General features: G+C 40.7%; 1 protein-coding gene across 9 annotated transcripts in view; it reads right to left on the bottom strand.

The window, feature by feature from the left end:
* The window catches only part of Phtf2 (putative homeodomain transcription factor 2), a 115,343-nt gene that overhangs the window by 34,725 nt on the left and 57,795 nt on the right, over positions 1 to 22,823 (bottom strand). For 8 of the 9 annotated variants that reach the window (XM_063285715.1, XM_063285711.1, XM_063285710.1 and 5 more), the window contains 5 exons: positions 19,628 to 19,697; positions 17,507 to 17,665; positions 15,318 to 15,483; positions 14,012 to 14,176; positions 1,655 to 1,841 (listed from right to left, as the gene is read on the bottom strand). In XM_063285715.1, the coding sequence (XP_063141785.1) occupies positions 1,655 to 1,841; positions 14,012 to 14,176; positions 15,318 to 15,483; positions 17,507 to 17,665; positions 19,628 to 19,697 (747 nt within the window). Of the gene's footprint in view, positions 1 to 1,654; positions 1,842 to 11,508; positions 13,978 to 14,011; positions 14,177 to 15,317; positions 15,484 to 17,506; positions 17,666 to 19,627; positions 19,698 to 22,823 lie in introns of those variants that run through there. The other variant, XM_039107250.2, reaches the window with a different exon arrangement.

Here is a 22,823-nt window from a genome sequence, read left to right as displayed (position 1 = left end):
CTTACTCAGTACATTTCCAGTTCTACCCAGTTTCCTTTCTTCACTGCTGAATAAAATTCCATAGTGTATACACACACACGCACGCACGCACGCATGCACAGAAGCAAATAAATTATACACATAAAACAATATAAATCAAACTATCCATACATTTTAAAACTGTTTGTAAAAGGTTTACTGAGGTGTCTACAGCTGTACAGGTTTGTTTCCAGGGTTTGTATTATGCTCCATTGGTCTACATGTCTACTTTCGTGGAAGCAGCGTGCGGGCTTTTTCACTATGGCTGTGTGGTATAGTTTGAGGCCAGGTGACACGATGCCTATAGCAATATTGTTCTATTAGGATGGCTTTGGCTACCTATGTTCTTTTGCATTTCCCTATGAATTTAGGATCCACATCCCCTTCCCCCCAGTTCCTAAGGATTGCATTAAGCATAGATTATTTTTGTAGTCACAATATTTAATTGTGAGCATAAATCTTTCCTTTGCTTGGTGTCCTCCTCAGGTTTTTTGTAAGAATCTTGTTTTCACTGCAGAAACTATTATGATTGGGATATTCTAATTTCTTTCTCATCAAGTTTATTCCCAGTGTACATAAAAGTCACATTGTATACTAACTTTGTATCTTGCAACTTACTCTAAGTGTTTATCCTATACAAAGGTTTTCAGATTGGAGGTCATGGTGTCTTTTAAATAGACTCATGCCATCTTCAAATAAGGATGAATTTAACTTTTCCTTTCAAACGCTAATCCCTTTTATCTCTTTCTCTTGTCTCACTGTTGTAACTAAGACTTCAAACATTACACTGAGTAACAGTGGAGTGGAAACCTTGTCTCACTCCAATAACATGCTTCAAAAATGAGAAAACCCACCTAAAATCTGTATGGAACTGTGAAAGATCCTGAATAGCGATCTTGAACTAAAAGAACAAAGACTTCACAAAAGTGCTAACAACATACAGATTGAGACTGCTGCAAATCAACTAATTACTGACAGATGACGAGACAACTAATTATGCAGTCCACAAAGACAACAATGTTTTGTCTTGTGAGGCAGAAGAAACAGAACTGGTAATAAGTCACACTCACAGTGTGAGTCTTTCTGCATCAGACTTACTTCATAGACTTTAGAGCTATACTGTATTATTACATAGTATGATGTGTGTGTGTGTGTGTGTGTGTGTGTGTGTGTGTGTGTGTGTGTGAGAGGGGGGGGGAGGGAGAGAGAAAGACAGAGACAGAGACAGACAGACAGACAGACAGACAGGGAAGTAGTTCCCAGAGTCTAGAGGAGAAGGAGGGGATGAATGGGCAATACCTAAGGAACACAGGAGTACATGTGCCTAGGAAGAATAACCTATTTTCTGGAATTATGGTTGACAAATTACTGCACATTTAAACACAGAAAAGGAAAAAGGTTTTTCAGTGTTGCCAGCATACGTTAACACCTGTAATTAATAATCAATTTGGAATGTACTGAGTTACACTTGCAGTCATGTTTAGTCACATCGCCCTGATCTTCAACGTCCTCACTATTATTCACGGAAGGTCAGAGAATCAATCCTAGAGACAACATTTGCTTTGAGAGCAGCTATTCCTCCATCAGTCCACGCTAGCAGATACAGACTCAAACAGACTCTGGCAACAGCACTGACTTTGGCAGGAACACTCCTCGGCGTTCGTGTGGCCCAGGCGGTGTCTTCTGGCCGAATGGTTTCACACTGAGGCTCATGGTCCTGTGCTCCATCCTCGCTGCTTTTTACAGTCCTCTTCCCATCCAGGGACACATAGCCATTGTCAGTCTCAGTTGACTTATCAATGGAATTCTTTGTCTTCTTTGACCTAAACCCAAGAATGTTTAGAAATATGTTAATGTGCACTTAGCTCACTCTGGATGGGTTGATAGAAATTATAACATAAAGCAAAAATTTTCAGATTTTTAAGGGCTACCCTTATGTTTTACAGTAAATGAAAAATACTATCCGATAAAATGACCATTCAAATTAAAATCCTAGTTCAACTGGTAGGTTTTAAGGTCTTCCAATTCACAAAGAAAAGCCAACTTTACAGAATAATTCTCAGTCCTGATCACCTGGCCCGGGGAAAGTGTCTAGAATAAAACTTTTGCCCAATTTCTGAGGGTCAATGTATTTTACGCTTTTATTTTAAAAAGAGTAGCTTTGAAGTCTCATCAGATAAGTTATAATTAATGACTTAACACTATCTCCAATACTTGACCTTTGGTATATACACACAGAAGATCTTTGATAAGTCCCTTTTAATATATAATAAAAACATCAAGACTTTTTGAAGCACAAAGTATGGGAAAAGAAAAACAGAATAAAGTTATAAATCTGGCAAAAGTAAAAATGAAGAACATAAAATTAAGAAGTTAACTCTTTCTCACACCAAAAAAATTGCTTTAAAAAGTAATTGATGGTCATGTTTATTGGAGCCTATAAGGCCAGAATTAAAGGATACTGATTTATAGGAATAAAATATTTCTAAAATACAATGTGGGAAATAGTCATTTTTTTAACAAGCAAATGTCTGAGGAATCTTAAAAGACTGCAACTACTGAAAGTGGTTTCCAACAGAAACCTTTAGTAAAAATAAGGTGTGTTCAATGTGGAGTGAAGTTTTTATAAAATACAATTTAAACGTATTTTTATTCAAATAACACCCTTTGAGTTTTTCTAGAGCATATTTTGTAAGAAAAAAATTAAGATAGTGCTTCATCTAGATAGGCTTTCAATGCACTCTACTCTAAATCCTAGTGACTCGGTTCTATGGGAATCTGCTTCAGAACTGAGCAGAAGGTGGGCGAAAGGACACGAGGGATGGGAAAGGGAGAGAGACTGGATGGAGAGGCTACAAAGGCGGATGGAAGTAAGAGGCAGGATAAAGAACCTACTCAGTCATAGTACCCCGATATGCTAAATACTGAGGATTCAGTGAGGCTTAGAACTTACCTATTCTAATGCTGATTTTAGAATGAAGAAATAACACAAGGAGGTTACAGGTGAAATAGCACAGTTAGTATGAAGCCAATTACAATACAACAATAGTCTTAAACATGAGATCATTTATAGTCTCCACAATTCTTCCAACCGCCCCCTCTTTTTGGAAACCACCCACTAGGAGTTTGTCAAGACACAGGAAGTTTCTGTCATATACAAAGAAGCCCCTCTCCTTCCTGCTCTTCTGCAGAACTAACAGAACCAGGCAGGCCACATTCCGTTACACTCCATACAGTTCTAGTACTTCATATTCAGAGCACATATCCAAAGAGTTACAAGACGGGGAAGCTCAATCTCCTAATGTTTTCCTTGCATGTGATCCCTGTGATGAAAAAATCCAAGAGAACATGGGCCTCGGATTAAAGATAATCAAAGATAACCAGAAAGTGTGCCATGGAGATAGGGAATGGGAAAACCAAAATTACGGAAGAGCACAAAGGTGCCCTGTTACCACCTAGGGAAGAATATTAGGGTATCAACAATTCCTTTTATTTGTCTTTTACATAATGTAATATGCAGATGTGGATTTAAACGGTAAATTACCTTGAAATAAATAAATTCACACTATGCTGGAGAGAAATTAGAAGGCTAATGGAAAGATATAAGTAAAAGACATCTAGAAAGCAGATACACGAGTCAGACAGAAAAAAAAGGTAAGCGTTGAGAAGACAGAAAACCCTAAGATCAGCAAGCAGCTAAGAACACAGGTCTGGAAGCCAGTGGTCAAGGAAGACATAGCGGCTGAGGACATATACAATAGACAGACTTCATCTAGATAGGTATGGAGTTAAATAATGCGCCCTAAAGTATTTGATCCATGCCAAACACCCAGATCTTGCACCCAGATTTTGGTTTCTAAACACCACTGTCTGTAAGGGGAGGTTCTAATTATAAGGTCTAGCTCCCTAGCTTGTTTCTGATTTGTTAATAGAGAAGGCCAGGAGCCAATTGCTAAGCAGAAGGTGAGACTTCAAGGATGGAGGAGGAAAAGGCAGACTCAAGAAAAGAGAGGGGCTTTTCTGCAATGCCTCGGAGGAAAAGGGACACAGCACTTATGCAAGGCCTCGGGGGAAGTTAGGGCCTGCGGCCTCCACCCACCTATGGGTGAGTGGCCAAGGATGTGGAAGAAGAGAAGGAGATAATAAATTCGTAAGGGCATGTCTGAAAGGCAAGAGATATCTCTGTGAGTGTCTTTTATCCATGAATTCAAGGGTCTCGGGTTTGGGCTGGTAATGTGACCCGTCCTGGAGCAAAGGCGGGTAGAAAAGGAAACCGGGTTAGGACAGGCTGCACTATCCCGGAGCAGCAGAAGGGAGCCAGGATGGGCTGGTAGCACAGCCTGGTCCTGGGCTAGGTGATCTACAAGCAGGTCCCATGAGGTGCTGAGAAGAAGGGATATTCTTTTGTTTTAGGATGAAGTGTTCTATAGATATCTGTTAAATCCATTTGGTTTATGACTTCGGTTAGTTTCACTGTGTCTCTGTTTAGTTTCTGTTTCCATGATCTGTCCATTGATGAGTGTGGGGTGTTGAAGTCTCCAACTATAATTGTGTGAGGTGCAATGTGTGCTTTGAGCTTTAGTAAACTTTATGAATGTGAGTACCCTTGGATTTGGATCAAAGATATTCAGAACTGAAAGTCCATCTTGGTAGATACTTCCTTTGACTATAAAGAGTCCTTATCATTTTTAATAACTTTTTGTTGAAAGTCAATTTTATTAGATATTGGAAAGGTCCTACTAAAACTACTCCAGCTTGTTTTCAGCACCTCATGGTACCTTCTCCAAAACTGACCAAATAATTTGTCACAAAACAGGTTCAACAGATAGAAGAAAATTGAAATAACCCCATGTATCATATCAGATCACCACAGACTAGAATGGTCTTCAATAACCACAAAAATAACAGAAAGTCCACATATACATGGAAACTGAATAACATTCTACTCAATGATAACTTGGTCAAGGAAGAAATAAAGAGCGAAATTAAAGACTTTTTAGAATTTAATGAAAATGAAGGCACAACATACCCAAACTTGAATACAATGAAAGCAGGAAATTCGTAACTCTGAATCCATCCAAAAAGAAAGAGGAGAGAGCATATATTAGCAGCTTGACAGCACACCTAAAAGCTCTAGAACAAAAAGAAGCAAATACACCCAAGAGGAGTAGACAGCAGGAAATAATCAAATTCAGGGTTGAAATCAAACAAGGAGAAACAAAAAGAACTATAGAAATAATTAACAAAACCAGGAGCTGGTTCTTTGAGAAAATCAGCAAGATAAACTTGTATATAGACTAGCCAGAGGGCACAAAGACAGCATTCAAATGAACAAAATCAGAAGTGAAGACGGAGACATAACAACTGAGGAAATTCAAAAAAATAATCAGATCCTACTATAAATGCCTATATTCATCAAAACTGGAAAATCTAGATGAAATGGACAATTTTCTAGACAGATACCAGATACCAAAGTTGAATGAGGATCAGATAAACCACCTAAACAGTCCTATAACTCCTAAAGAAATAGAAGCAATCATTAAAAGTCTCCCAAACAAACAAACAAACAAACAAACAAAACAAAACAAAAAAAGCCCAGGACCAAATGGGTTTAGTGCAGAATTCTATCAGACCTTCGAAGAAGACCTAATACCAATACTCTTCAAACTATTTCGAAAAATAGAAACAGAGGGAACACTACCCAAATAGTTCTTTGAAGCCACAATTAGTCTTATACCTAAAACAGAAAAAAGACTCAACAAAGAAAGAGAACTTCAGACCAACTTCCCTTATGAATATTGATGCAAAAATACTCAATAAAATTCTCACAAACTGAGTTCAAGAACTCATCAAAACTATAATCTATCATGATCAAGTAGGATTCATTCCAGGAATGCAGGGATGGTTCGTTATACGGAAATCCATCAACGTAATCCACTATATAAACGAACCCAAAGACAAAAACCACATGAGAATCTCATTAGATGCTGAGAAAGCATTTGACAAAATTCAACACCCCTTCATGTTAAAAGTCTTACAAAGATCAGGAATTAAAGGCCCATACCTAAATAGAGTAAAAGTGATACAGCAAACCAGTAGCCAACATCAAACTAAATGGAGAGAAACTTGAAGCAATCCCACTAAAATCAGGGACTAGAAAAGGCTGCCCACTCTCTCCCTACCTATTCAATATAGTACTTGAAATCCTAACCAGAGCAATTAGACAACAAAAGGAGGTCAAAGAAATACAAACTGGAAAGGAAGAAATCAAAGTATCACTATTTGCAGATGATATGATAGTATACTTAAGTGACCCAGAAAAATTCCACCAGAGAACTACTAAACCTTATAAACAACTTCGGGAAAGTGGCTGGATATAAAATTAACTCAAACAAATCAGTAGCCTTCCTCTACTCAAAGGGTAAACAGGCTGAGAAAGAAATTAGGAAAATGACACTCTTCACAATAGACACAAATAACAAAATATCTTGGTGTGACTTTAACCAAGCAAGTGAAAGATCTATATGACAAGAAATTCAAGTGTCTAAAGAAAGAAATCAAAGATCTCGGAAAATGGAAAGATCTCTCATGTTCATGGATTGGCAGGATTAATATAGTAAAAATGGCCATCTTGACCGAAAGCAATATACAGATTCAATGAAATCCCCATCAAAATTCCAACTCAATTCTTCATAGAGTTAGACAGAACAATTTGTAAATTCATTTGGAAAAGCAAAAAACCCAGGATAGTGAAAACTATTCTCAACAGTATAAGAACTTCTGGAGGAATCACCATCCCTGACCTCAAGCAGTATGACAGAGCAATAGTCATAAAAACTGCATGGTATTGGTACAGAGTCAGACAGAAAGACCAATGGAATAGAATTGAAGACCCAGAAATGAACCCACACACCTATGGTCATCCGTTCTTTGACAAAGCAGTTAAAACCATCCAGTGGGGGGGGGGGGGAAAGCATTTTCAACAAATGGTGCTGGTTCACCTGTGGTCAGCATGTAGATGAATACAAACAGATCCACTCTTATTGACTTGTACAAAGCTCAAGTTCAAGTAGATCAAACACCTCCATATAAAACCAGGTACACTGAAACTAATAAAAGAAAAAAAATGGGGAAGAGCCTCGAATACATGGGCACAGGGGAAATTTTCCAGAACAGAACACCAGTGGCTTATGCTCTAAGATCAATAATAAACAAATGGGACCTCACAAAATTGCAAAGGACACTGTCAACAGGACAAAATGGCAACCAACAGATTGAGAAAAGATCTTAACCAATCCTACATCTGATAGAGGGCTAATATCCAATATATATAAAGAACTCAAGAAGTTAGACTCCAGAGAATCAAATAACCCTATTAAAAATGGGGTAGAAAGCTAAACAAAGAATTGTCAACTGAAGAATATTGAATGGTTGTGAAGCACCTAAATAAATGTTCAACATCCTTAGTCATCAGGGAAATGCAAATCAAAACAACCCTCAGATTCCACCTCATACCAGTCAGAATACCTAAGATCAATAACTCAGGTGACAACTGATGCTGGCGAGGATGTGGAGAAAGAAGAACACTCCTCCATTGTTGGTGGGATGGCAAGCTGGTACAGCCACTCTGGAAATCAGTCTGGAGGTTCCTCAGAAAATTGGACATTGCACTACCTGAGGACCCAGCTATACCATTCTTTAGCATATACCTAAAAGATGCTCCAACATGGAGCAAAGACACATGCTCCACTATGTTCATAGCAGCCTTATTTATAATAGCCAGAAGCTGGAAAGAACCCAGATGTCCCTCTACTACTTGGCTATTAAAAACAATGACTTCATGAAATTCTTAGGCAAATGGGTTGACCTAGAAAATATCATTCTGAGTGAGGTAACCCAATTACAAAGAACACACATGATATGCACTTGCTGGTAAATGGATATTAGCCCAAAATCTTGGAATAATGAAGATAAAATTTACAGACCACATGACGCTCAAGAAGAAAGAGAAAAGGGTGTATGCTTTAGTACTTCTTAGAAAAGGGAACAAAATACTCAGAGGAGGAATAAGGAGACAAAATGTGGAGCAGACTGAAGGAAAGGCCATTCAGAGACTGCTACATATGGGGATCCAACCCACATGCAGTTATGAAACACAGTCACTACTTGGGATACCAAGAGGTGCATGCTGACAGGAGCCTGATATAGCTGACTCCTGAGAGCCTCTGCTAGAGCCTAACAAATACAGGGGAGGATGCTTGTAGCCAACCATTGGACTGAGCATGGGGTCACCAATGGAGGAGTTAGAGGAAAAAACTGAGGTAGCTGAGGGGGTTTGCAACCCCATAGGAAGAACAATATCAACCAACCAGACAGCCTAGAACTCCCAGGGACTAAACCACTATCCAAAGAGTTTTATTAGGATTTGTACTCTATGGCTACAACTTCATCTGTGGCAGAGGATGGATAGCCCTGTTGGACGTAAATGGGAGGAGAGGCCTCTGGTACTGTGAAAGTTTGATGCCCCAGTGTAGGGGAATCTTAGCTCAGGGAGGTGAGGAGGGAGCGGATGAGTGGGGGAGCACACTCATGGAGGCAGATGGTGGGGAGATGGGATGGGTGGTTTCTGCATGGGAAATGGGGAAAGGGGATAATATTTGAAATGTAGATAAAGAAAATATGCAATAAAAAATGTAAAAAAATTCCAGCACCAATTCTCCTTGAAGAAGTGTCTGATTTGTAGGCTGGAGCAGATGTACAAGCTGAAACTGGAGTATTCTGGTGTGTCAGAGTTGAGTTAGTGCTCCAAGAACAGTAGGAACTTGTTTGGAAGAGAGGGAACTGCTCACAGGTGCTCCATTAGCTCTCCTGACTACATCTAGGTCAGCCCAGTCACCAAACACATCTTAGAGTAGTAGCAAAACAGAAATTCCCGAGCAAACAAGGGAAGGGGCCAACCTGAAGCAGAAGGCCAGCTCAACCCTGAGGGTGGAAAGCAACCATGTAGAGCAGACACCACGTCAGCCAGAGAGAGTGTGTGCTGCCTGTGACCTTCCAACCTTGTCCCACTTCTCAGTGCTTCCTGTTCTCTGTGGCCTCCCTTATGTCATCCCTACATGCACTTTCCAATGCCTTATTTACACTCATATAAACTCCACAGATCAGAATCCACATACAACAGGATATGCATGTTTTATTTTCTAAGACTGAGTCACCTCACTTAATATTGTCCTCTGCATTTCCAAGTTTTTTTCTCCAGATTTCATAATTTCATTTTTTCTTAAGAGCCCAATAAATGTGTATATCCACACACCCACATGATGCCACATCTCCATGATCTAGTCCTCTGGCAGCACACGCTGTGGCTGGTTCCACTTCAGTCAGCGAGGCATGGGTGTGCACGCGCCTGTCTGAGGCACCACTGCACTCTGGGAATATACCCAGGAGCGGCACAGTCGGATCAGAGTCCTGCTTTAATTGCAGGGAGCCCCCACCCTGACTTCCACAGTGGCTCTGCTAGCCAGCGCTCTCACCAACAGTAGATGAGGGCTCCTCATTCACCACAGACTTGGTTTGTTTTGCCTGATGACGGCCTTTCAGAGAAAGGAACTCCAGTGGTTTTAATTTGTCTTTCCCTAGTTGCTAAGGATGTTGAATTTAAAAATAAAAATTATTGGTTATTTGTTGATGGCTTTTGTTTTTGTTTTGAGAACTGATCATTTTATGGGATTTACTGACTGGCAGTTTTATGTTTTTCTGTTTATTTTTGTAAATCTTTACTTACATCAACTCCTCTGTCAGTATTAGCTGGGAAAGGTTTTCTCCAAGTCTGCGGGCTCTGTGCTGGCTGACAGTTTCCCCTGCCACCCAGAAACTTTAATTTCATGTGGTTCTATATATTGGTTCTTTAAACAACTTAAAAGAAATGGCCTTATCCATTTCCTAAGAACTTACTGTATTCAATTTCTTGTTAAAAGTCACCTTCAGCTGGACAGTGGTGGTACATACACGCCTTTAATGTCAGCACTAGGGAGACAGAGGCAGGTGGATCTCTGAGTTCAAGGCCAGAATAAATCCCAAAACTGTGTGCCAGTGCTACACAGAGAAACCCTGCCTTGAAAACCCAAAATAAACAAAAGCTCAGAATAAAGAAACAAACAACAGAACTCACTGGAAGAAATAAGGCCGGCTCTTCACGAAGGCTCTCCCAGTATCCACCTCAGTCCTTGGGCACTCTACTCACAGTGGATTTGGTGGATCATATGCACCTCCACTAAGTCAGCATCATGTTTTGTTGCCAGCAAGTCACATAATGCCTACTCTGACCAGTACTTAATAAATATGATGTTTATTAAAAAGAACATATATGAACTAGATTTTGAATAGAAAAAAAACTACAGATAAAAAGTTTCTGTTATAGCCAATGTTCATAATCCCGTTTCTTTAATTTTTGGGTAGTGAGACGGCTGCAGAATTTTCTACAATGCATTCTGATTGGTACTCAAGATGAAGAAGTCCTGAGTCAAATCCAATCAAGGGAAAAGAACCTTAAAAACACACTGATTTAATATTCTTACTTCCTTTGAGAAACAAGTGATTATACTATAAATGAATTGTTAAAGTATTACAATTTTCATATTGAAAACTTTAGCCCAAAAGTTAGTACAACTTTTTAAAGAACTTGCTCATGAGATCGGTCTCACTTTAGAACACAGTGTTTAACAAGTTTGAGTTATCAGGTTACGCTCATCAACTGTCTGAAAACACTGACAGCTTCTCCTACTATTGTCTGCAGAAGGCAGCTGAGTACCTGGTTTATACTGTAAATGACTCAACTACTTCAACTCTATTCAGAAAAGGCCAATTCTTAATATTTGTACTGAAAATTTCTGGTAGGACTGAACTTCTATAGTATATTTAATTCCGTAAATAGCATCATGTATTAAATCTTGAACCTTCACTTTAAGTGTTGTAAACAGTAGATAAGATGCAAATCTCCCCATGCACGCTCACCCCTGCAGTACAAGATATCCAATCCAGGTCCTTGCCCATGTTCTAGGCAAGTGTAGGTCAATCCAGCATATTAACTAACGTGTGGTCTGCTTCATTCTGGTAACTGTTTTTAATCCACTAAGTCTATTTATATAAAGTTCTCTACCTAAAATCAGGAGCACAATTCCTGTTCATCGGTCTATTTTTATTTTTTAGAATCACAGCGGTTAGCTCTTCAAGGCTGTGGAAGAGAATGCGGGATTTTCTTAATTCTGAAGTAGGTACAGAGTTGAAGAATACAACTCAAAACCCAACATTCCACCTCCTATTTAATATTTTCCCAATGGACACAGTAACTCATTGGATTAAAGTACTAAGCTTAGGAATCTGAGTTAGTTTCTATATTTTTAATTGGCATTTGTTGAGTTTAAGCTGTTTTATTTTAAGAACTAAGGTATTTAGACATAGTAAGACTTAAACATCACTTTTCGTTCTTACCTCTGGAAAACCGTGCTGCCACTCATACAAGTTACTGTCTGCGCTGTCTCTACCTGCTTTCCCTCGTTAACTCAGAAACCTAAATGGAAACTGCCAACCTTTTCCACTTACCACAGAAGTTACCGCCGGAAAGCACTGTGTCAGCTGCTATTTTAGTACTAAGCCTGTGGTCACTTATAAGGCTTTAAAATGCAGAATTTTAAGACTTCAGAATTCAGCATGGGGCTTCTAAAATTAACATCTCCCCTAGGATCGGTTCGTACCTAATAAGTGAAATAGTCTCACTCATATGAGACTGGTGAAGCACAGCCTAAAGGAACCCACTGACACTGGCCCATGTTTTAAGCTACTCATAATACAGTTGTCATGATCAAGCGGAGTCAATGCCAAGGGAGTTGGACACTACCGAAGCAATGACTAGCAGTCCCAGCCATTTTCGTGCTATGGACCAACAGAAGGAAAACTGAAGTCTGGGTCTTGTTTGAGTAGAAAAAGCAAGTAAATTAAGTAGCTAATCTAAATGTTGTCCATAACGTAACAGCATCAGCTACAGAAATGAAAACAAGCCAATGACTCCCTGAAAGCTAAATTCATCTACCTTGCTATTTAAACTGTTTACCTGAAAGTCTTGGGAAATACTGAATAAACTGACTTTGCAATAATTAAACTTTTATATCTCATGAAAGAAAACTGTGTTAACACACACACTCACTTAGATGATACAGAATAGAGTCCAAGTTAAAAATAGAAATAAAAACACATCATCTTAAAGGAGAAAACAGACAGCTGGATTAAGTGCTGACTATCAAAATGATTTTGAAAAATCACTTCTAAAAATTATAAACAGTAAAAATAAACACAGGATACATTTGCTTAATGCATGGTAAACTTTATCATAGGAGCACAAAGCAATGAAGAACGTGGGAAGCAGGAAAGCTAGTGAGCCCTGCGAAGTGATAGAAGAGTTCCTTCAACTGGACGCAGTATTAGTAATGGAATACACAGCTGGGTTTATAAATAGCCTCTCCTGGCTGCTCACTATTTACTGGTGTTACGCACAACACAAGCCCGAGAACAAATGAAGACTTTGAGGCTGCAGCACACAGACTATTCACTTACCTCCCCACAGCACTGATCTCAATTAACTTTAAAAACTGAGGTAGCACTATGCCACTGCTGTACGGAGATCTCAGAGTTCAGAGCTTCAGCATTAAACAGTGGTAATACTAACAAGTCTGAAATTTATCTTCTTTGTAAACGTAAGGAGATTCTCACAAGCTTCAAGGAACAAACTTGAATCCAAGTCAAATGGACTCCGGAGAAATACTGTTCATCGACAGCCTGTTTCCCTCCCTCCTACTGATTCCCGAGGGTGGGATCTATTCCCTTCCCCTGGTCATTGGACCACACCACTAAAACTACCAAGACCATGGGCCTAAAAGTTTCAAATGTACACCAAAGAAATTTTTTTTTCTTCTTAAACTCCTTAATCTTGTTTTCTGCAATAACATGTCTGTTCCAGCATCCTGCCAGATCCAGATGTTCCTTCAAAATCTGCTCCAAAAGCAGCTGGACCTAGATGATCCCACAACCTGGACAAAAGAAACAGCCTGTTCTACCTGGACTTGGCCAACATTCTAGCTTTTTTGGACCTACTCCCAAATAACAGCGCCCCAATGTCAGCAGGAAGTAGTCATAGATGATTACGTTGCCCCTTATTCATTTATTATCCACAGAATCTGGGAAGTTGGGATTCAGATGCAGGGTAAACAGCTGAGGTGCATATTTAACATAACAAAACAGACCTGGCCTCAGGAACTCCCAGCCCCTGTTACAGGGCCTGGCTGGCACACCCTACCCTCTGCCCTAAACTTTCCAACTGAGAGGCTGGCTTCCTTCCCGTCCCCCGAAAGCTCTTCCCTGTATGATGCATACATTCTGTTTGCTCTCTCTCTCTCTCTTCCTCTTTCTGCATCTGCTTTGTTGCTGTGTGTGCACCCTCTTTCTATCTTTCTCATCCCCCGCCCTTGTATCTCCCTGCCCCTGCCTTGTTCCTTGGAACCAGAGAACCCGCCCAAGAGAGGCTTCTCAATAAATCTGCTCTTAATATACTTTAAAAACAAAAAAGAAAAAAGAAAATTGAGGCAGATGTAAAAGAAAAGGCAATACAAGTAACAAGCTGTATTAAAGCAAATTCTGACCTACAATACTGATTAAAAACAATGAACTAATTAACAGAGTAAAGTAATACCAGAAAAAAATTAAAAAATTGAGAACTCTTCACTGCATCTTGCTACTATATACTCATTCCCGTGTACCTAAACGTATTTACACATAACCCCAAGTAACTTCATGCTTTCTCCTTAAACTCTAACACTCTGATTATCAAAACAAAATGAATAATGACACTGTAATATTGAGAGCCATTAATATTCACTGTCTAGACAAATATCTAAAGGAACAGAGCATATTCACGTCATAGGAAGCCTTGTGTGATACCAACCCTGATAAGAGGAAGGCCGCGTGCCAGAGATCTCTGAAGACCGAGCCCACACTGTAAGGGGCGCCTGCGCCGGGACTCTGCACCGTTCCCTCCTGGGTGTTGTCTGTGGTGCTAGAACCGTCTCCTTCCCTGTGGACCTCCAAATGGGCTGCTTTCCTTAATTTCCTTAATCAGAACACATTAAGAGTGGAGAGTAGTTTAAAATTTTAACAACTATTCAAGCACCTTCAAAAAGTTTACAGAACACAGGAGCTTATTAATCAACCACGAAGTTCAAATGTACTAGACAGAATGTGAAGCATGTGTAATGGTGCATATTCAAGTTCAATTTGAATAAATACAAGGATATTATTAGGATACTATTCCTCGCTCAGACACACACTGGCAGCCAATGTATACGCGACTGTATGGATAATACTGGAAAGATACTTATAAAACCAATCCTTCCCTATGTGAGTATTATTTCTCTGTAGATGAAGGAAGCTTTAGATTGGAGAATTATAACCTAAAAAAGTAAAGTGATTTACTTCATGTTGGTATTACCTTTCAAAACCGAGATGGATTGAAATCTCAACAGTCCCAAACCATGAATAATACCACAGTGTCTGAAAGAAACGTTGTTCCAAAGCATCCTAAAGCAGAAGCACTGACCTAGGAAGCCGGCGAGGAGACTTGAGGAGACTTGCCATGTTGCCTTGTTAGCACACATTATTATTAACAGCTTCCAGTGACATTTCACATACAGCCTGTTTGTTCTTGGCTCTGGTTTTGCTAGACACAGGGTCTTTCAAAGTAGTGGAACTTAGTTTATTCCACATAACAGCTATTTCCTGTATCGGTACTGCCAATTAGAAACGAACCTCAAGAAAATCAAGTAAAGATTACTACAGCAAGAACAAACCCAGACATGTGATACCCACGTGGGCCGTAAGCACACAGAAGCCTGGTCCCTCGGAACTGGCTCTGGAGTTCACAGTTTGATCTGAAAGAGTAACTTTGTAAATTAACATTAGACTCTGTGAAGTCAAGAGCAGTTAAGAACGATCCCAACAGCTATAGAGATGGTTCCTAGGTTAAAAGCACTTGCTGCTTTTGAAAATGACCTAAGTTCAGTTCCCAGCACCCATATCCAGCAGTTCACAACCACCTGCAACGCCAGCTCCAGGGATCTGATGCCTTCCTGGTTGCATACAGGAACCTAGGCGCAGACACACACAGACACAGACACACAAATAAAATACTGAAAGTAAAATTTTTAAAATCCCACATTCACACAACAGATCTCTGCATTTCTGACAAGCAGTACCTTCTTCTTTTACCGCCTGTGCTTAGAGGAGGTTTGGGTGTTCTCGTTGACACGATCTGGCAATGCACAGTTCCCAGCAGCAGCATCAGCCATACTGGCCCAATCACTTCAGTTAGAGGTATGCTATGCGGGCTAGGGGCGGAACAGAATAACACTATTGCAGCAACTACAAATGGAGAGAGAAAACACAGTTAATTGTAGATCTGGAGTCACTTATTCAAAACTTTAAAAATTACTCTTTGATACTTCTTACTAAATTCTTTTCCTAAATTAAATGTTCATCCATGTTGCCAGGCATGGTGGCACCATGCCTTTAATCTCGCCACTCAAGAGGCTGACCTGAGTTAAAGGACAGGCTGGTCTACATGGGGCGATCCAGTTAGGCCAGAAAACAGTGAGATATTGTCTCACACACCATCACCACCATTGTTCCACTCCAAATAGGCTCTTTCAACTCTTTTATTGTTGGCCACTGCCTAACCATGGTACTTAGTAATACAGTTGGAATAGATAACACTAAAATATACACACTCGGCTTTGTCATAAAAATTATATGAATTCGAATCTAAGGTCATTTTTGGTTAGGTCACAATAAAAAAAATCATACTAATTTCAAGTACGTTTATTCTGTTACACACAATAAGGAAGTCTTTTAGAAAGTGTCTGGTAAAGTCACAAAACACTTGTTCCTACTCAAGGTTTTGCAGCCCGGGACAGGACCTCATGTTTCTCAGCCCAGCCAGAACTAAGAAGACAAGGATGACCTTGAACTTCTAAGTCTCCTGCCTCTGCTTCCCCAGTGGTGAGAGTACAGGGGTGCACCCATGTACCCAGGTTTGTTTATGTGGTGCTGGGGAGCTAACCCAGGGCTCTATATCCACAAATGTGCCTGTACATATTTCCCCGGAAACCCAATGACCCCTCATCAATGTCAATCAGTGCACTACACAGAAGAGTCCATGTCTGCATTCCTTCAACTTTCTGGACACAAACCCTGTACACTCCTGAAACAGGTTTAGTTCTTCTACTTTCGGCATAGATGTAATCGTAGCTCACTACAATGTTAGTAACTCTAGGCATGAGTTTTTGTTTTGTTTTAAGATATCTACATGAGTTTTAAAAAGTCAAAAATTGCCCCCTTTCCTTTTTGTTGTTATTATTGAGACGAAGTCTTATTAAGCAGCCCAGGCTATCCTGGAACTCATGGCAATCCTTGCCCTACCCAGAGCAGCACTCATACTCCACCAGAGCTGCTTCAACCAAATAGAAAGCTCAGCCCCCAGGACCCCGCAGCCTGTAACTCCGGGTCTAGGGGGTGCAGCATCCTCTCTGACCTCTGGAGAACCAGGCATGCATGTGCTGCACATACACTTGAAGTAAATAGTCTTTAAAAACTGTAAGACCTAGCTAGCACTTGATCAAAGTTTAAAACCCTCAGACAAGGCATGTTCATGGAATGCTGGATCTGTGCTATGGGATCGGAGTGCTTAGACTCAGCTCTCGGTGACCACACGTCTATGGGAGAAGTGAGGTCAGAGAGCCTCAGGTTCCCAAGTGCCGTGTCCACACAGGTAGATGAGTGACGGTCTTCCCACTCTGCCGGGTTACTGTAGATACTAAGTAGGAATCTGAAATAGCATTTACTGAGTGGCTGCGCAGATCAAATCACAGTGGTAAAGACAGGAAAGAAGCCACACTGTCTGCAGAGAAAGTTAACTGCAGAGTGCTATCAACAATAAATATACAAAAGGATAAACCAGGCATGCTGCCCTCCAGTGATAATCTTAACTCAGGAAGCTAAATCTGTAGTTCAAGGTCAGCATATGCTACACAAGGAAGGTAAATATCTATGTGTGGTGGATGCTAAAGGTTTTATCTAATTAAAACCCTGTTTCTCTCTCATCTCTTCCCACCTCCCACTCCTTACACAAAGAGCATGTGAGGTCAAGAACAACTCTGGGTTATTAGTTTTCTCTCTCTCCCATGCCACCATACTGGCCCCAGGAATCTAACTCGAGCCCCATTACCTACTGCCTTTAAATATTTTTAATATTCAAATAGTTTGTATGTAATATAGCAATAGCTACTTCATGCACAATAATAGAAAATGTTTAGAACAAAGCCTTAATATCATTAAATACAACACCCTCAAAATAAAAAGCACATATATTTCCATTACTTAATTATACCTTGAAGAAGATAGAGAACAAGAAGCCAGGAGAAGATGACCTTCGATGTCACTTGTAGCCACCACCGGAAGAAGAAGGGGAAAAACACAACTCGAACAATCCCTTTTCTAGTCAGAGCCGTCCAAGGACTTTCAGGCTTTGCCTTAGCAAATGCAGACCCTGAGAAAAAAAGTAAATTATAATGGCAGACTCCACGAACCAACCTTTAACTGCCTACAAAAATAAATTCAATGTTTGAAAAACAACAAATGGCATATAATTTTATTCTATTCTATGACTAAGAAATATCTAAGATGGGATAGTGGTCATTTTTAAAAAGCAATCTTACTCATTCAGACATCATATTCAAAATATACTTTGAAAACGTTTATCAGCTGAAGTAACAGGGTAAGCTAGGACTTACTTTAACTCATTAGGAATTATAATTAGTAAAGGGGGTGTGGTGTGCCCACTGAGTAAAGCAAGGCCTGGAGCTCAGATGCCCGACATCCATAGTGAGTGGCCAAGCTGTAATCCCACACTCTGAAACCGGACAAGGGATGCCTGGGGGCAAACGAACCAAACTGGCAAGTTCTTGGCCAGCAGTTCTCACCCTGTGGGTTCTAACCCCTTTGAGGTCGTGAAATTACAGCAGCTACACTATGTAGTAGGAAACTACAGTTAGGAAAGTTAGGAAGTAGCAGCGGAGATAATGTTTGGGTTGGGGGTCACTGGAACAGGAGGCACTGTATTAAAGGGTGGCAGACAGCATTAGGAAGGTTGAGAGCGACTGCTCTAGGCTAGGGAAGAGACGCTGCCTCAGTAAGTGATGGTCCAGGAGGACACCAGAGGAACCTCCAGCCTCCACATGTACTCATGTATCTTTCACACGAGAGGCAGAGCTGGGTGACTCTTGGTGACTTTAAAGCCAGCATGATCTACACAGTTTAGTTCTACATTAGATAGAGTTACCAAATGTGACCGGGTTTTTACGTTGTTTCTTTTTTTTTTTTCTTTTTTTTTTTTTTTTTTTTGGTTCTTTTTTTCGGAGCTGGGGACCGAACCCAGGGCCTTGTGCTTCCTAGGCAAGCGCTCTACCACTGAGCTAAATCCCCAACCCCACGTTGTTTCTTTTATTCACTCACCCACTCACCAACTCACTCACTCACTCACTCACTCACTCACTCACTCACCCACTCACTCACTCACCCACTCACTCACCCACTCACTCACCCACTCACTCACCCACTCACTCACCCACTCACCCACCCACTCACTCACCCACTCACCTACCCACTCACTCACTCACCCACTCACCCGCTCACCCACCCACTCACTCATTCACTCACCCACCCACTCACTCACCCACCCACTCACCCACTCACTCACTCACCCACTCACTCACTCATCCACTCACCCACCCACTCACTCACCCACTCACCCACCCACTCACTCACCCACTCACTCACCCACTCACCCACCCACTCACTCACTCACCCACTCACTCACTCACTCACTCACCCACTCACTCACTCACCCACTCACTCACCCACTCACTCACCCACTCACTCACCCACTCACTCACTCACTCACTCACCCACTCACTCACCCACTCACTCACTCACTCACCCACTCACTCACCCACTCACTCACTCACTCACCCACTCACTCACTCACTCACCCACTCACTCACCCACTCACTCACCCACTCACCCACTCACTCACCCACTCACTCACCCACTCACTCACCCACTCACTCACCCACTCACTCACCCACTCACTCACCCACTCACTCACTCAATCACTCACCCACTCACTCGCTCACTTACTTGTTTGTTTGTTTTGAGTGCCAGGGTCATTAGCTATCTGCCACAACACCTAACCATAATTTAAATTGAATAGTAAGTCCTTGGTATGCTGTGCAAACAGGAACTGTTATTCTTCTACACCATTCCCTGAAATCATATTTCAAGGAAGGAAAACCAAGTTGGTGTCTCTATTTTCTCTCATGTATGCTACTGCTGCCCTCGTGTACACTGCACATGCCTTTATTTCTGCACAGGTCCGTATCTACACTACTGTGAGCTGTCTGCCTCTCAGGTGCACTGTGCATGGCATTGCAGTTACTCATCCCAGACTCACCTCTCACAAGATCAACGTCGATGAGGTCTGGTTTCACATGTGCTGTTTTCTTTGGTTTATTCCTTAAGCCCTGCAATATATTCAAAGCAGTCTAAGAATTCTAAATATATTTAGTTTAAATACAAAATAGCAAACTTATATAAGGGTTTCAATTTAAAACAAAATCCTGAATAACCTGCTAACTAAAAAGATATATTAAAGATTTGTTACAAATGGAACACATTACAGCATTCCAAATTTTATTACTTTCCAAAAGAAATGATTAGAGATACGTGTAACATGCAAAGCCTATTTATTATGGACAGGAAACTTTCAAATCAAAGACGTCATACACCAAGCAATATGAGCATACAGCTTAGGCCCTGGATGACCTAGGAGACTGCCAGCCTTAGACCAGTAAGACAAGAGTGAGGTTAAGGGAGAACTGGGCCCAACGCACTCAAGATGTGATGCTGGAGGTGCCGCTGAGGACAGGACGAGGTGCAGATTTCTCAGCAGGTAATAGCACGTAGGGTGATACCAGCAGAACCACCAAGAGGGTGGACATCTCAACTGCCAACTACTGACCAGACCGTAATGTCATCATCTCATCGCTTCAGAACTTCAGATACTATGACCAGAAAGAGAGGTCATGGAAAACAGTTGTCATAGACTGAATTAATTTAAAATCGAGATTAGTGGATTTTAATTAACACCAAATTTCTGCCATCACTAAAGAGTGCAAGGCAAAACTTAGCGGGGAGAACAAAACTAGAGGAAAATAAATTATCCTAAGCTAAGAACTGGACAAGCTTAGACTAAAGTCCTCAGGAACCAATTGCTGAGAGATGACACAGGGTTTAAAGGACTGTCAGATTATCTCTCAGTAAAGCAAGCAATTGTGCAGTGGTCCTCTGGTCCCACTCCATGACAATGGCCCCTGAAAGCCAACAACTTTTTGCATAGAGCAAGCAGAGGACATCATAAATCTGAGTTAACTGACATGTCTGAACTGAGAGTGCACCCCGAGTGAAATTGCAGTTAGCATCAGAACCCCTCACGTGTTCTGCCCATTTCAGGTTAGAAACTCCACAGAGATACAAACGAAACAAAGGAGAAGGTTCTGCATGAACAGTACAGTAACAGTATTTCCTTATACGGTTGGTCCTCATGTTTGCAAATTCTCTAGCTACAAACTCATTCACTATTACTTATACTCAGATACATACTCTCTGGTTCTGTCTCATTTGACATGCACGAAGTGGCAATAACAAGAAACAAAAACAAAAACCCACATGTTTTTAAGATCCCCTGACACACATTCCAACTGAGCTCCACAGAGCAGCACACTGCCTTCCTGTCTCAGTACCCACTGCTATTACCAACTGTCCTTCATACCAACTACTTAGTGTTTTTAACGTGTGTGTGTGTGTGTGTGTGTGTGTGTGTGTGTGTGTGAATTCTGTTGTGTAAAAAAGTCCACGGACAAGTCTTCAGTGTTGTATAATGTTGCCAAGTGTATGTACACTGTGGCGTGCTTTCAGAGAAAAGGTCAGGTAATTTATGCTTAGGCAGGAATTAGAGAGCTACTAAGGAAATCAGTGCTATGCATTGAATAAAGTGTCTGTAGACTGGTTCTCCTGTACCAGGCCAGCCTGGATTCACTATGTAACCAAGGCTTCCCTTGAATTCTTGATGCCCTGTCCTCAGCAATTCTGGTGCTAGAATTACAAGACACGGTGATCAGTAAATCAGTAGTGTCTTCAGGAGAAAAACATATAATAGTATGTGCTGACTAGCTAGTTAGTGGTGTAGTGACGAAGGCCCAAAGGACCCACCAGAAGTTCAGTATTCATACTCGGTTGTCATGGTGACTATCTAGAAAGTAGGATGAGGAAGATTGGTGATGATGATAATAATAAACAACTGTAGCCATGTCATTTTATTTACTGTCACTATCGAGCAGTTCAGAGACTATATATGTTCTCGGCCTTTTCTTAAGCTGCACATCTGAATACAATTTTAATAGTAAGGAACCATTTTAACTTCTACAAATTTTTATAAAGGGATTTTTGTCTTTATTAGTATAAAAAAATTTACAGCTATAAATTTTATTTTTTATAATTTTTCCTTATCAATTTAATAACAACCTTTCTGTCAATCTGAAGCATCATTCACTGCTGTACACCTACAGGTTTTTTTCAGGATCATTTTAAAACTAAGCCTCCTTGTACGGGACACGGTCAGTTGTTTTATTCTTATAGGTGGAAGAGTCATCCCCTGGCTCACATCTTGTGACGTGACTTTGAACTCACTGTACTGTCGAGCCACACTACAGCTGCCAGCTTCAGTAAAATCCACCGTGAGTCTATGATGACATACTTTTAATCCCAACACTTGATAGGCAAGGCAGGTGGATTTCTGTGAGTTTGAGTCTATCCTGATCTACATAGTAAGAGGCCAGCCAGGGATACACGGTGAGACCACATCTCAAAAATAAAAATGAATAAACAAGTAAATAAGTAAAAGCTACTTGAAGGTAGCCTTTAAGAATATTTTTAGCATCTTAGGCAAAAACCTTCACCAAAGAATTAATAATTTTAGTCACAAAAATAAGAGATCCTATCACCAAGGGTATGAGTATTCCATAAGACATGATTCTAATTAAGTGGACATTATTAATGGAAAGTTTACATTGTTTTGGATTAAGCTTTTTATTTTATTTGGTTTATACATTTTTATAAATTAACACAGCTTTGCAAACTAACTATAACTGCGAGCCTTCAAAGAGAAAATAACAGGAAGTACAGGCTGCGGGTGCTCCTTGTGGAGAGTGCCTGCCTGGCCTGTGAGAGGCTGAAGCGAGGAAAGCAGGCAGAAAACTGCACTCAGGAACATATGAAAAAGATTGCAGGAGTACCCGTGTAACCAATCCTCAAGGGTCAGGCAGGCTTCAGCAGGAAGCTGATAATCTATTCCAAGAAAGCCATAGCCCTGGGGCAGGAAGTTCCAGAAGGTTCCACGTACATGGATAATGACATAGAAACTCCTAGAGAGCTTGTGTTCAGAGATACCATCACCTTCATATTCTACCAAGGACACTGATACTCGTTTAATTCCAGACCCTTATACCCTCCATAAACTTCATAAACGTACATAGTTATGGGGCATCATGTGATGTTTTGAGGCATGCATTGCAAAACATTTAAATCACGGT

The sequence above is a fragment of the Rattus norvegicus genome, chromosome 4 (genome assembly GCF_036323735.1).
Source record: "Rattus norvegicus strain BN/NHsdMcwi chromosome 4, GRCr8, whole genome shotgun sequence".
Lineage (NCBI taxonomy): Eukaryota > Metazoa > Chordata > Mammalia > Rodentia > Muridae > Rattus > Rattus norvegicus.
This window is presented reverse-complemented; position numbering and strand designations above follow the sequence as displayed.